The 12,769-nt window shown below is 42.2% G+C and overlaps 1 protein-coding gene across 4 annotated transcripts in view; it reads left to right on the top strand.

Annotated features, from left to right (window-relative positions):
- Sec31 (COPII coat complex component secretory 31) overlaps positions 1-12,769 on the top strand; it is a 208,032-nt gene that overhangs the window by 39,266 nt on the left and 155,997 nt on the right. For all 4 annotated transcript variants that reach the window (XM_075690145.1, XM_075690136.1, XM_075690118.1 and 1 more), the window contains exon 8: positions 6,192-6,303. In XM_075690145.1, coding sequence (XP_075546260.1) covers positions 6,192-6,303 — 112 coding nt within the window. The remainder of the gene's footprint in view (positions 1-6,191; positions 6,304-12,769) is intronic.

Here is a 12,769-nt window from a genome sequence, read left to right as displayed (position 1 = left end):
CAACTCCGAAAATTTTAATAGACCATCGCTTGGTGCTTGAAATATCGGCTGCCATTTTACATTGGCTTTATGGAGCCTGTGGCAGAACCGTGAGTAAGCTCAAATAGTCGATCTTATTCAAAGTATTGGTTGACGACGCAGACTGCAAATGGAAAACCAGTGAACATTTCTATCCCTTCGCTGTTTTCAAAAATATCTTTGAGCTTTTTCTCAGCAAGCGATATGAAATATTTGCAAACGTGCAATGACCAATATGTCACTTCTCTTTTATTCTGCGGTATTCTGCCATTTTGACTGAAGGTTGCCAAGAATTAAGAATTACCTGAGAGCACCACATGAACTGCTTTCACTGTACCTTGATGGGTGTTGTTCATGGCGGCCACTGTGAACATTTGTCGTTCATTGTGCATGAATATGCTTAATTAGCTAAATTTATAAATTTACCTAATCGATGAGATGTCAATGAAAAACATTGTGGATGTCGTTCCCAAATGACCGATAACAGCATTTAGTACGTAGGATTCAGGAAGACTTTGACTAGAAAGAAAGCCCGTGAAATAAATAAAAAAATGCTATGACCATGGCAATGCTTCTGCACACCAGAGATTGCATACGCAAACCTCGTCAAATAGGGGTACTGGAAATGAGCGGCCGTGCTTCTTTCTCGCTGCGTCAGTTTTTGGCACGCATCTTCGGTCCCTATCAAATGTCAAGTAGCAAGATCTTGTAACGGTTTGGAAAGGAACTATTACAAGACCGTGGGTGAGGTTTGCATGTTCGCAATATACACAATGCACTGATGACGACGTTTACATTGAGATAACTTATGGGTGGGGGGACATGTCGTCACGTGGACTTTAAGTGGTCTTGAGCCACCCCTTAGGCTTGGTGAAAAAACACTCTGCGCATAGCACACGCTGCTGTGAACATCTCAGCCAAGTTTTGCTGCCGTGCGCAGCGCATGGAACTTGCAAGTAGAGCACAAAGTCAGCTTTCTCTAAAATGGCCTCTTTTCAACAGAAGCCTGCTCCTCACTCTCTTCTGGATGATTTATTTCGGAATAAAGTAGACTCCCATACGCGGCTGCTATTAGCCAATAGCTGACGTCAATCAAGAAAGGTGTTTAAATCAGTGCGCTTCTTACTGTTACTATGTATATTTATTGATGAAGTTCAATAAACAGGCTGAAGTAAGCAAAATGTACTTTCGAATTTCAAGAACAATTACGTACTTCTGGAAGAAGCTGACTATCGTCTGCTAACATACGCTCGGCGATACCTTGCTTATTGGTGTCGTAGCTGGCGGGTCTCACCAATTTGTACTACAGTTAAACTTCAATATAATGAACTTCTATATAATGTAATTCTCAATATAATGAAGTATATAACCTTTCATAACTTCTTTTCCATAGAACACCATGTATTTAGAACCTCAATATGATGCAGTGTTTTTGTATGCCATTTGAGTATAACGAAATTTCACTGTCGCTGCGAAGGGATGCCAAGACAATAAATCGAAACTTCCACAGGTGCAGATGGTCAAATGATTGAATTACAAGCGGCTGTTTGCAAACGCACCTCTCAAATCGCGCACAGCACACGGCACATCCTATCCCCCCCCCCCCCCCGCACTGTACTTTAGGTGAGAGTGAAAGTGTGCGATAGTAAGAGAAGAAAGATGGTGGCTTCATGAGTGCCTCCTTGCCGCGTGAGCAAAGGGAAAGAGAGGGAGGGGAGCGGGCTCCTTGTGACGCTATCAAGAGCACGCGAGGGGGCGGGAGCGGAGTGGGAGGTAAGTTGGCGCGTGTCTCGGATGTGGCTGCGCATAGCTGTCTGGTTGCATATGCGTGTGGTTGCATATGCGCACAGCTGAGTGCATATGCAACCACACACCTTGCTTTAGAGGTAATCAGTTGCATATGCAAAGAGTAGGTGTGCCGAGACTGCGTGGCACCATGTGGCATGTCTCGAGTTTGGGTGACCCGTTGGAGTGAGAGGCAGACAAAGCATTCGCTCCCCGCTCTGGACGCTTTTTCTGATAGTGCCGTCCCAGTGGGGGTGACACATCAGCGGCAAGGGCAGAGTGCAGCTGAAAGCGTGGCTGGCTTTGCTTAATTCTTGCTGCTGAGAAGATATCGTCGACGTACGTGGCATGAAACCATATCATTTGTCGCCGACTCCCAAATTTATCAAAATGAATTGTTTTCTCATTCAAATTAGCTTTTTTCGATTCCCTGATAATTAAAAAAATTCTGCGGCCCCTTTCCATATAAGAAAAATCGATCCAACTGTACTTATTTGCATAAAAGATGAAATTTCAATAGAACGAAATTTCGATATAAAGAAGCAAATTGCCGATTTTACTGACTTCGTTATATCAAGGTTTACGTGTAGTTTTGAACGCTCAACTAGCCTCGAACTGTGCAAAATTTAAGGCCTCTAACCAGGAGTCGGCACACGCTTGCAAGCGTGTGCTCATTCCTGGTTAGGCGCCTTGGCAGACTCATTGATAGTGCTTCATAAATGTGCAGGTTGTATGTGGGTACTATCCGTCGGTCAAGCTAGTGAAGGACAAAGCTGGTCCGCACCACGTAGCAGGCACCCAAGCCCTGTCATGCACAAAGCAAACACTGCACATATGCACTATAATTGCATGTAGCTGCGGTGTTCTACGTAGTGTAGACACCGTGGCTTCCTCGGTGTGCCACCATGAGTCCACTGGCTAAGTGCACTGCGGCTCGCTGAGGACAGCTGCATTTGGCTTATGTTTGCCGCGTCGTAGGTGCCAAAATCGGAAGTAGTGGCATCTACATTAACATCCAAAAGCAAACTTGAACTGCGCACCATGGTGAAATTTAGAAGCGTTCACAGTGCATGGCATTGAAGAAGGAACTGGAGCATGGCGAAGAAGGTGTTTGATTGCCAATAACTCTGCTGAATGCGTTGGAGTACTTTTTGCAGCAAAGTATCTCTGAAATAGCCTAGTTTAACTTCAAATGCATTTCTCCTCTTTGATAGAAAGTGGCTCAGGGCCCCTTTAAAAAAATTTTGCAGGCTGTTTAGCTTTTTTTTTTTGTCAGCAGAAAGGATAACACAAGACACAGGTTGCTATATACGCTGTTATCGGTCGTTTCTCAGTGTATTCCACAACTTTTGCATTGGCACCTTATTGAATAAGTAAGGTAATAAATGTTGGTTCATTAAAGTAAAATATTAGTTGCTTGTTCACAATGAAAAACAACTCGATTAGCTTTAAAACAAGCCTATCAGCATAGAGTGGGTGCTGTTCATGTGCTGTGAAGGTTTTTTCATGGCCACTTTTAGTTGGAACATCCGATATGTAATTTAATGTCGGTTTCTGAGAAACCTGTATGGGCTTCCTTTGTAGCTTCATGTTACAGTCGGGTGGATGACAATTTTTCCCTGTCATAAATTTGGCTCACCTTGCGGGCTTCCGCAGAACTGATCTGCCGTAACGTAATAGTGTTCTGCAAAGTCTAAGGAACATGTTTTCTTCATATGTCTGTATTTATCTCATATTGGCTTTTACCAAACTGCTCCAAAACATACAATTCATGCTCCAAACCTATTCCAAAGTGCCAAATTGCTGCTTCCAGAGCTGCTCCAAAACTTCTATGGTTGCTTCCATCCCTGCATCAAGGTTCTCCATAGCAAATTTTGAAGGCTAGACATGTTGTAATCTGGGGATGGCAAGAATGGGGAGGTATTGAAAATTTTAGATGGTACAGTCATCAATTCTGGATTTTGGACGCATTAATTAAAGAAACAAGAGCGAGCAATGCAGCCTTCCACATGCAGTCGCAGTCGTCAAATGTCACCGGGACAAAAAAATGCAGAGCTCTCTGCGGTCAAAATGTGCACAAAACATGTGCCAGTGATTCAAATTTGCATCGTTAATGAATTGTGATGCTAGTTTTTCATTTCACTCGCTTCTTTTCCTTTTATTTTTGCATGGTGAATACGTTGCTGCAGCTACCGGAAGCTCCGATCTCTTCTGTTTGTGACGATATCAAGATGGCAGCATTATGATTCGTGCAATTTGCATTGTGATAGCACCTCCCAAAGCCTGATTTTCTACCCTGTTTTTGCCAACTGCGCAATATAAAAGTGAGATTTTCTCAACTTCCGCATCACATTTCTTTCCAATTGTAATATTACCCCATGTGATATAAAAGAACGCACAAGGATCGAGGGGAAAAAGAATAATTGGTAATTTTGACCAAATCAATCGTTCTAATTGCCGATCCTCCTACCTCAAATGAATGGGCAGTCATCCAGAGCACACTGCCAACTGCGGAGAGAACTCTGCATCACATTGACGTACCTGTGCGGGGGGCTCAAAAAAAAGAAAGTTTGGCCTTTGTTTTCTCTTATGATAATTATCCTTTTTCAACCAAATAAATAAATGTAGAGCTTTGAAAGAGTACTTTATTAGTCAAACTAATTTAGTGTTGTGTACCATTGATATAGTCATGAAGGTAATGTGTCTTCTGATTGCCAAGGTCTTTTTCTGGAGGTGCATGTGTGTGTGTATAGAACCATTTCATGGAAGATCAAGCTCAGAAGCTTCAGTGTGTGATGTTTTGAAACACCTTAGACCTGAAACTTTGGTACTGTGGTAATTGTTTAAGTAAATCATTGTCATATTTCATTTCCTTAATCCCTGAACTGTTGATAGTGGGGTAACTCGTCATCACAACAAGCGTCTGCTGGTGTTGATGACAAGTTAAGTCGTGAGCTTTCTGCAGTTTTCGCACATCTGTATATGTGCAGTTTCTTGTAATTGTGAGGTATAAATAATACACAGGGACTTCTGCTGTTTTTATTTTTGAACAAGACCAGTAAAGATGCAATAGAGCTCCTGCGCTGTAGCTTTGAGCTGAACAAGTGGCGCTGCTACTGCGACACAAAGCGCTACTAATCAGTTGTTGCTGAGCCAAGCGCTAGCATGCCCAGGTAAAAGCATGGCACCTCGAAAGAATGACACAGAATCGTAGCCAAGAAAGAGTGAAACTGTGTACTGTTGCGTGTACGGCTGCCACAGCAGCTGCAGGAACACCGTCGGTAAGCTCCCAAAGATAAAATTTTATGGATTTCTTGGGAAGTCTTCTGAAAAGGAGCGATGGGAGCGCTGGATCCAGGCCCTGTGACAGACGAAGTAAACAAAGACATTTTAAATTTTTTTAGTGTGTTTTTTTTTGCTATCATTGGAAATCGTCGTGTCCAGGCTCACGAGAGGTCTGTGCAGGACGTATGCTCAGACTTCTTGACAAACACAGCCAGGGCCGCGGCGTGTTTACAGCATCCTCGGTATCCAGCCTTACATGTGCAGCTCGCTCTCACAATGTGCCTTGGGTGCGAAGACAACTGGGTAATAAAGGAAAAATGAGAGAGAGGGAACAACATAATGATCATTATGCTTAACTGAAGCTGCACGTCGTAGTCAACGCTTTTCATTTGCGCGACACATCTGCCACCAACATCGGAGGGGTCTGCTGCACTCATAATTTCTTCTCTAATGCCATAAACATGATTGCTGGCATAAAGATCATTGACACGGGGCAGGCTGCTTCTTTTGAAATACTGTTACACTATTTCAGTTCTGTGAAATCCACAAAATAAAATGCACTGCTGGTTTCGCGCGGCCATTGCTCCCGTAGACCGGCGTTGTGCACGGCAGAAGTGGGGAGAGAGCTTGCTACAATTAATGACGTGATTAATTGCTTGCTACAATTAATGATGCGGCTGCTATTGGTGGCGCTGGTTGCTCTAGCGCAGCAGTACAATTATACCAGCTCTCCAGCCTTATAGGCATTCCTGGTGCCCTATTTTTTTTTAGAAAAATTGGTGCAAAATATGCAGCTTAAAATAAATTCACTTTTAAATTTTTTTTTCAAAATTTGTTGTGCTAGTTAAGGGGTTAACGGAGTTTATTCATACACTCTTTTATAAATTAAATAATTGCAATCAATGGTTCTTTGAAACAGATGTGTGACATACAAAGGCATCATTTTAAAGTTCTGTGAAACCAGGGCCGTTACCGAATGACAAGGCACAATGAGGGAATTTTATACAATCTTGAGCTTAGAATGTGAGCAAGTGATTGAAAGCTGGCATTAGTTTGACAAACTTTCTAGTTTTGTGTTGTAACTTGACCGCTCTTACTTGCAGGGGTGTTCTGTCTATTGCTTGGTGCCCACAAGACCCGGACCTCCTGTTGTCATGCGGCAAGGACAACAGGATACTTTGCTGGAACCCAAATTCTAATGTACAGGGTGGTGAGGTGAGCTGTTTTAATGAAAAGTGGTTTATTTAAAATGATGCTCATAGAGAGGCCCTGAAAAGTGTTTGCTTTAGAGAGCATGGTTATTGATGCCTTTTTTAAAGCATCTTTTACGAAATTTATTGAAACTGCACTATCTTGTTCAGATTTTTTGTGCTGATTTTAAATGTGCAATCGTTTTCTAGTTGTGTAATAGTTCTAAAGAAAATCAAAATTTATGACTGCTTTTTCTGGGAACAGTGAAGCAAGAACTACTCCCCAAAATATTGGTTTAGGCACATAGCTAGATACCATGATGCACAAGATTCACAGTGGTAGAGATACTTTTTGGTGTGACACGTGTTCACAATTATACAGCACATCAAAGTGTTGTGTTGAAAATATGACTTATTCATTGTATAATTATTTAAAACTGAAATTTGAAAATCTCCTCCTACTATTGTGTGCATTATGCATTTAGCTATATGCTCTACGAAAAATTATGCTTCTAGGTGCCTTGATGGCTGAGACAACACTTTTAAAAGTTTGCAAGGAGCCCAAAATTGATGTTTTGAGAATATGCAAAAAAGAAAGCAAAGCTCGCTTTTAATTCCATACAACAATAATTACTGAAATATTTACATTGCTAGACTGTTAGTAGCGATATAATCACCACCAGGGATATAATCAGTCTGCTTACAGCTACTTGAATACCATTTTCAGAAAGTAGAGCATCATTATTAAGATGTGTAATCAACGAAAGGAGATATGTTTACTTGCTTTGATTCATGACCCTTGTGATTGTTTTTTATTGTTTATCTGATGAAGCAAAGTGCCACTACCATCTCATGTTGAGCTGAATGTATTTGTACTTTGTCCCCATTGTGGCATAAGCAGTCCATAGTAGCAGCTTGCTGACAGTGGCTCACTCTGTTTATCGTAGTACATACTAGGGATATTCTTTACCTGCATTTTGTAAACCCGTGTGCAAAAGTGTATGGACCACAGGGCGCCACAAAAATATAATTTCTTCGTAATTAATGCGCATAAACAGAAACTGACGAGTGCACTAGAAAATTCGTAATTTCAAGTTTTGACTGCAGTCTTTAATTTCAGGTTGCATTCACAGACAGTCAGTTTTATCGCGCAATCCCTGGTCCGTTTAATTTTGCTTACGGGTGTACAGTAGGGCCCACTCTTAGAGGGAACATGCGAATGCTTGGCTGGCAATCCGCAGAGCGCTAACTGCTGGCGAGATTTGGAAACATGTAGCAGGCGCACAGATGCATAGATTCATAAGGGGGGTGCGTGCCCCGTGTCATCTGCTGCTTCTCCACCCCAGCGCTTGGCACACACTAGCGAGCGCTGGCCCTTCCGGCTTTAAGGCGAAAGCCTTAGATCTCAGTTTCAAGGTCGCGTTGTGAGGTACAGAAAATCGGCACGCTCATGCCACTGCTCACGCATTCGTCGTCGTCTTCCAAATCGCTTCTTCCACATCACTGCCACATCGATGCTGCTAATCAAGCCAAAAAAGGGCACAGTTAATTAATATAGAGGTAATTAAAGCACTAGACCTCACAACCTTTGGTGGGAGTCGAACCCTCTACTTTGGTGTTAATTAGGGTGAAGTTGATTAAGGCACTAATTAAGTTAGCTTTAATTAAGGCACTCGAACCCACAACCTTAAGTGGGAGAAAGCAAGTAATAAGTAACAGTGCATTCGAATGAGAATGTCAAATAATTTAATGAATGTCTCTTGAGCACGCAGGCTTTCACCTAACCCTCTTTAGCATATGCTAAACTGACTGTCAATTTTTTTTCCCTCAGTGTGAAGCAAGTAATACCAACTCTGCCTCTCGTTTGTTGAATAGACGGACATTTTATGGTTGGAAGGTCAAGCTTGGTATGCTCACTGCATCTGGCTTCAATTGCCTTGTCTGTTATCAAAAGCGGCCTCTTGTTGCGAGCAGTACTTGAAAAACATGACTAGCTTATCGGAAAAAAAAAAAATTCTCCTTGCTGATTTACTCTAGGAGCAGCAGACTGAGTGGTGGCTAGATAAATCGCACGGGAAAAAAACGTAAGCGCTTGCCAGCGCTTGTTAAGCGCAGGGGCAGAGAAATAGCAGACGAAGCGGGGCACGCGCCGCCCTTACAACTCTATGCGCATGTGCCACGTTTACAAATCTCACCGCCAGTCAGCGCCGCGCGGGCCACGAGCCATGTGCTCGCGTGTTCCTCTAAGAGTGAACCGTACTGTACATGCTCTTCGAGACAGGTGAACTGTAAGGCAAAGGCTATGGTACTGCACACTGTGTTCAACTGTGTTCAGCTGCCTGCATTATAGCCATTTGGAGCAGAGGACACATACCTGTAGGGTTGGCAAACAAGAAGCACTTGTTTTGTAGTTATGATTTCGTTGGGGGGTCGACACCATTGTTACATTCCATGGAAAGAATTAGTTGTGTATCATTGCAAGTAGTGTGCAAATGTCCAAATGGGGAAAACAAAAAAATTAAATACGCGCTAGACTGTATACCAAGCATTGTACAGAATGTTGGGATGTTGAGAAGTTCAGTGATCACATGACAGTGAAGCCTATGATTAGTTCTGATTTGAAAAGACTCAAGGAGAAATTTAGCAGGGAAAAAGCAGGCCAACTAATAACAGTCAAGGGAAAAGCAGCGAATGATAACTTAAAAGGGGGGATGTGGCAATTGAAGTGGTCCAGTTGCCAAATTTTCGATTTTCTGATTCATTTCTCTTGCGATCCATGGACCTTTATTTACCTCGTGGTGAAAAAATGAAATATGCGGTAGAAATAGAAAAAAAACGGCACTTTCCTGGAGTGTTGTCATCACAAACTGCACAAAAATTTGGCTTTGGAAGGCACCGTCGCACCGTTGATCGCTCGGCTATCCGTCGACGCAAGGCCGCTAGCTTAGTATCATCGTAAAGAGGAGAGATCGGAGCTCAAGATAGCCACAGCGACGCGTTTATTCACTGAAAAATAAACCAGCAACCGCGAACAAAAAGAAGACAAAAGCGGCATTGCAATTCAGCGCAGTAGTCACGTGGGCCACACGGCGTCCTCCTATTAGCTGTTGTAGATTTGAATTGCTGATGAACCTCTCTCATGCGCATTTGCGCAGCAGTGAGTGGTGCGTTGTGATCAATGTAATTGATGATCGTGGAAGCTTAATGGACATGTTCTGTGATGAGCCTCAAAGGAAGTAAGTTCCGAACGGTCATGCGTACAGAAGACCACGAAAGCCGTGTAACGGAGGGAGAAAACTACTCGTAGAAGTGGATGCAGCCGACCATGTCGATGAGGCACAACCGGCGCATGTGGGTGATGCGACCGTGGGCTATGGTGACAGTGCGTCTGCGTATAGTCGTGATGGCAACATGACATCGGCGAGAGGAGAAGTTTTCATATCAAATATTCAGCTGCGAATTGCAGCTCCAACTCTCACTAATGAAGAGGTTGCGCAACAAGACGAGACAAGAGTGGACGGACATCTTGAATGTGCTGTCATCCACCTCTGCACGACACATGGATGCACGGCACATCAAAAAGGCTACTAAGGTGCACGAAACTGCTGCAGAGAAGTGAAAAAACAACATCAAAATGTAAAGAAAATATGTCCTCACAGGCAAACGACTACACCTCAGGCAGGTTTTAAGTGCGCAAAGTAAAGATTTAAATGTTTATAACAAATGAAACTTTGAGCTCTGTTTCCTCAGCTTTCATTTTTTGTTAGTTGCTTTCAGTCATCCTAGTGCCATTTCACAACGAATGAACACAAAATCATTGTCTTATGCACTTAGATCCTGAAACATTGATGAGTGCAATAAAGCTGTCCATTTTTATCTGCACTTCATAAAAAAATTTATAATGTGTTTTTTTGCGAAAGTCGTTAATAAGGCAATATGCATAGGAAAGTTAAAAAAGAATTACGCTAATTTCTGCATTAAAAAAAAGTAAACCAATAGCTTTATTGCACAGAATGGGCCTTTGTGAACATGATGGGAAAATCTTGGCGAACTGATGTGTAATTAATTAATTTGGGGATGACCATTAGAGGCTGTCAAGTGTTGTGACTCGAAAACTATAATGGATAGCACAAAACTGATTTCAGTTATGATATCAGCATAACAAGTCACACCTGCATGCCAAATTTCATCAATTTGTTCCCATAATTAAAAAAAAAAGTTTTCATTGCCATGCTTCCCCTTAACCAAAATAACTCTAGAGGCCACAATGGAAGTCGGGGGTCATTTTTCTGAATACTGAAGTATTGTTTGACTTTTATATAGGGGTGCGCAAATAGGTTTCGAATATCAAATATCAATCGAATTGAATCAAATGTGAATTGAATAGTTTTAGAAGGGAACCGAATCTAGTACAAAACAAATAGTGCCAGAAGCAAATCAAATGTAGAATATCTTTTTAATAATTTGTGAATAATGTACAGCCATCTCACGAATAATATCAAACAGTTTTCAGATGCTGGTATTTACAGTATTAAAATTTCTGTCATTAGACTGCATATTATGAAGCATGCTTCATCAAAAGCACAAAGGGAGCATTAGGAACAACTAAAAGCAGTTTGTCCGTGAACTCAGGGCTTTTTGGAGCATATGTTGTGCATTATTATGTAAAGTTAGAAAACGCAGTTTTGTGCGCCAATTAATATCTGCGTATACCTTCACGATTAAATCAAAATGCTTGCCATCTGGCATAATGGCAGAGCGAGAGAAAAAAAAAAAGAAAAGCTTTCTCTAGTTCAAATGGCTGTGGCAGGTTGTGCCAATATTGTATCAAGTAGGCTTGTGCGAATATTTGATATTTTCTAATATTCGATCGAATGTTGTGCTAGTCGATATTTGCTTCAGCTCGAATTTCAGTATTCAAAGCTTTCAAAGTACAGTAAACCATCGTTATAATGAAGCCACTTTACATTAATATAGTACAAAACAAATAGTGCCGCGCTTTATTCGAAATTTCTCCCAAACGCATGCATTTTAAACCGGATTACTCGGAGCATACCAATAAGCTGCTCTGCTTAGAGTGAACTGTCAAGGGTCTAGTGCTCACCCTCTCAGTTTGTTGATCGTTGCAATTGCGGAGCTGCGCACCGCGATCAAAAGCAACTGTCATGGTGCCGGTGCAAGTTGGAACAAGAAAACCAGGAAAACAAAGAGTGCCCGGCAGCGCTTGCATGCTCACATGCTTGTTTAAATGGCAGGAGCATAACCACGTGACTCCGATCCGCCAGCAGGGAGACACGAATAAGCCCCAGACCTCCTCACCTGCCCTTGCTCGCTAGCTCTGGCACCAATATAAAAGAAGGTAGCTGCCTTTAGTTTTATTCAGGGAGCTTATACACCCCAAGCGAGCAACCTCTCCGTTGGAACACCCTTTCCCTCCATGCTGTACCCACACGTTGTCTGCGGCAAGCGGTGGTGCCACCATGGTGCCGTGGAGCCCTGGAAGTAGTGCGAAACAGAACAGACGAATGTTACTCTGCGCTGCCTTCCACGTGCCCAGTATGCCAAAAGCCACCCAAGCCAAGACTGCCCTATTGGCTCCCTCCTGCAGCTTGCACAACGCAACCAAGAAACTTGATCCCAGCCTGGCTCAATTGCGATCAAAAGTGCACCCTGTGACACCTGTATTGGGCTTCTGCTGAGTTGTGCTATTCTAGCTTTACCTTTTTAGCTTTTATGGAGCAGTTGCTTTTATTGAATTACTGCTGCTCATATCGAATTTTTTTGCCATCCCGTTCACTTCATTATAATGAGAGCTTACTGTATTCGAAATGAACGAATACATGTACATATGTTTTTGCATATAAGCCACACCCCCCAATTGCAACACTCCAGAAAAAAAAAAACAATTGCACGTAATGGCTTGTGTAAATAATTGCCTGTAGAAACAGTCTCCATTCACAGACATGTGCCTCATAATTGTATAGTGGTTTTCGCATGTAAATCCCTGGAATTTTTTTTTAACTGTTGACCCATATTTCTTTTTAATATTGCCCATTATGGTAATTTTATTGGAACTCTTCCACGCTCGACTGTACTTTCCATTAGGGGGAAACAATTCATTAGTAGTCGTTAGTTTTTTTGTGTCCGTGGTGTTTTTGAGACCATGTCTGGTTGCCTAAACTCTGACCCCTGTTTGATCATGTTGGCTGGCCTGATTGGTCTGAGCCAGCTAGGTGAGTAACCACCATGCACATTTGCTGTCTATTCTATGTTGCTCTTGCTGCTTAAGCTTGATTCGCACTGCGGATAATACGTCTACGCTCATTACAATGGACCCGTGTACAACAGACTTTAGGATTTAACAGACCATATTTCAGCTTTAGTTTATTCTGCTTATTTTATTAATGCAACGAAGTTCGCTTTTAACGTACCACGTTACAATGGACTGTACTACAACGGATGAAATTAGCGGCAATTAAAAAAAAATCGGG

The sequence above is a fragment of the Dermacentor variabilis genome, chromosome 1, assembly GCF_050947875.1.
Source record: "Dermacentor variabilis isolate Ectoservices chromosome 1, ASM5094787v1, whole genome shotgun sequence".
Lineage (NCBI taxonomy): Eukaryota > Metazoa > Arthropoda > Arachnida > Ixodida > Ixodidae > Dermacentor > Dermacentor variabilis.
Note: the sequence above shows the minus strand (reverse complement) of the source record. Positions and strands in the feature narration are given on the sequence as shown.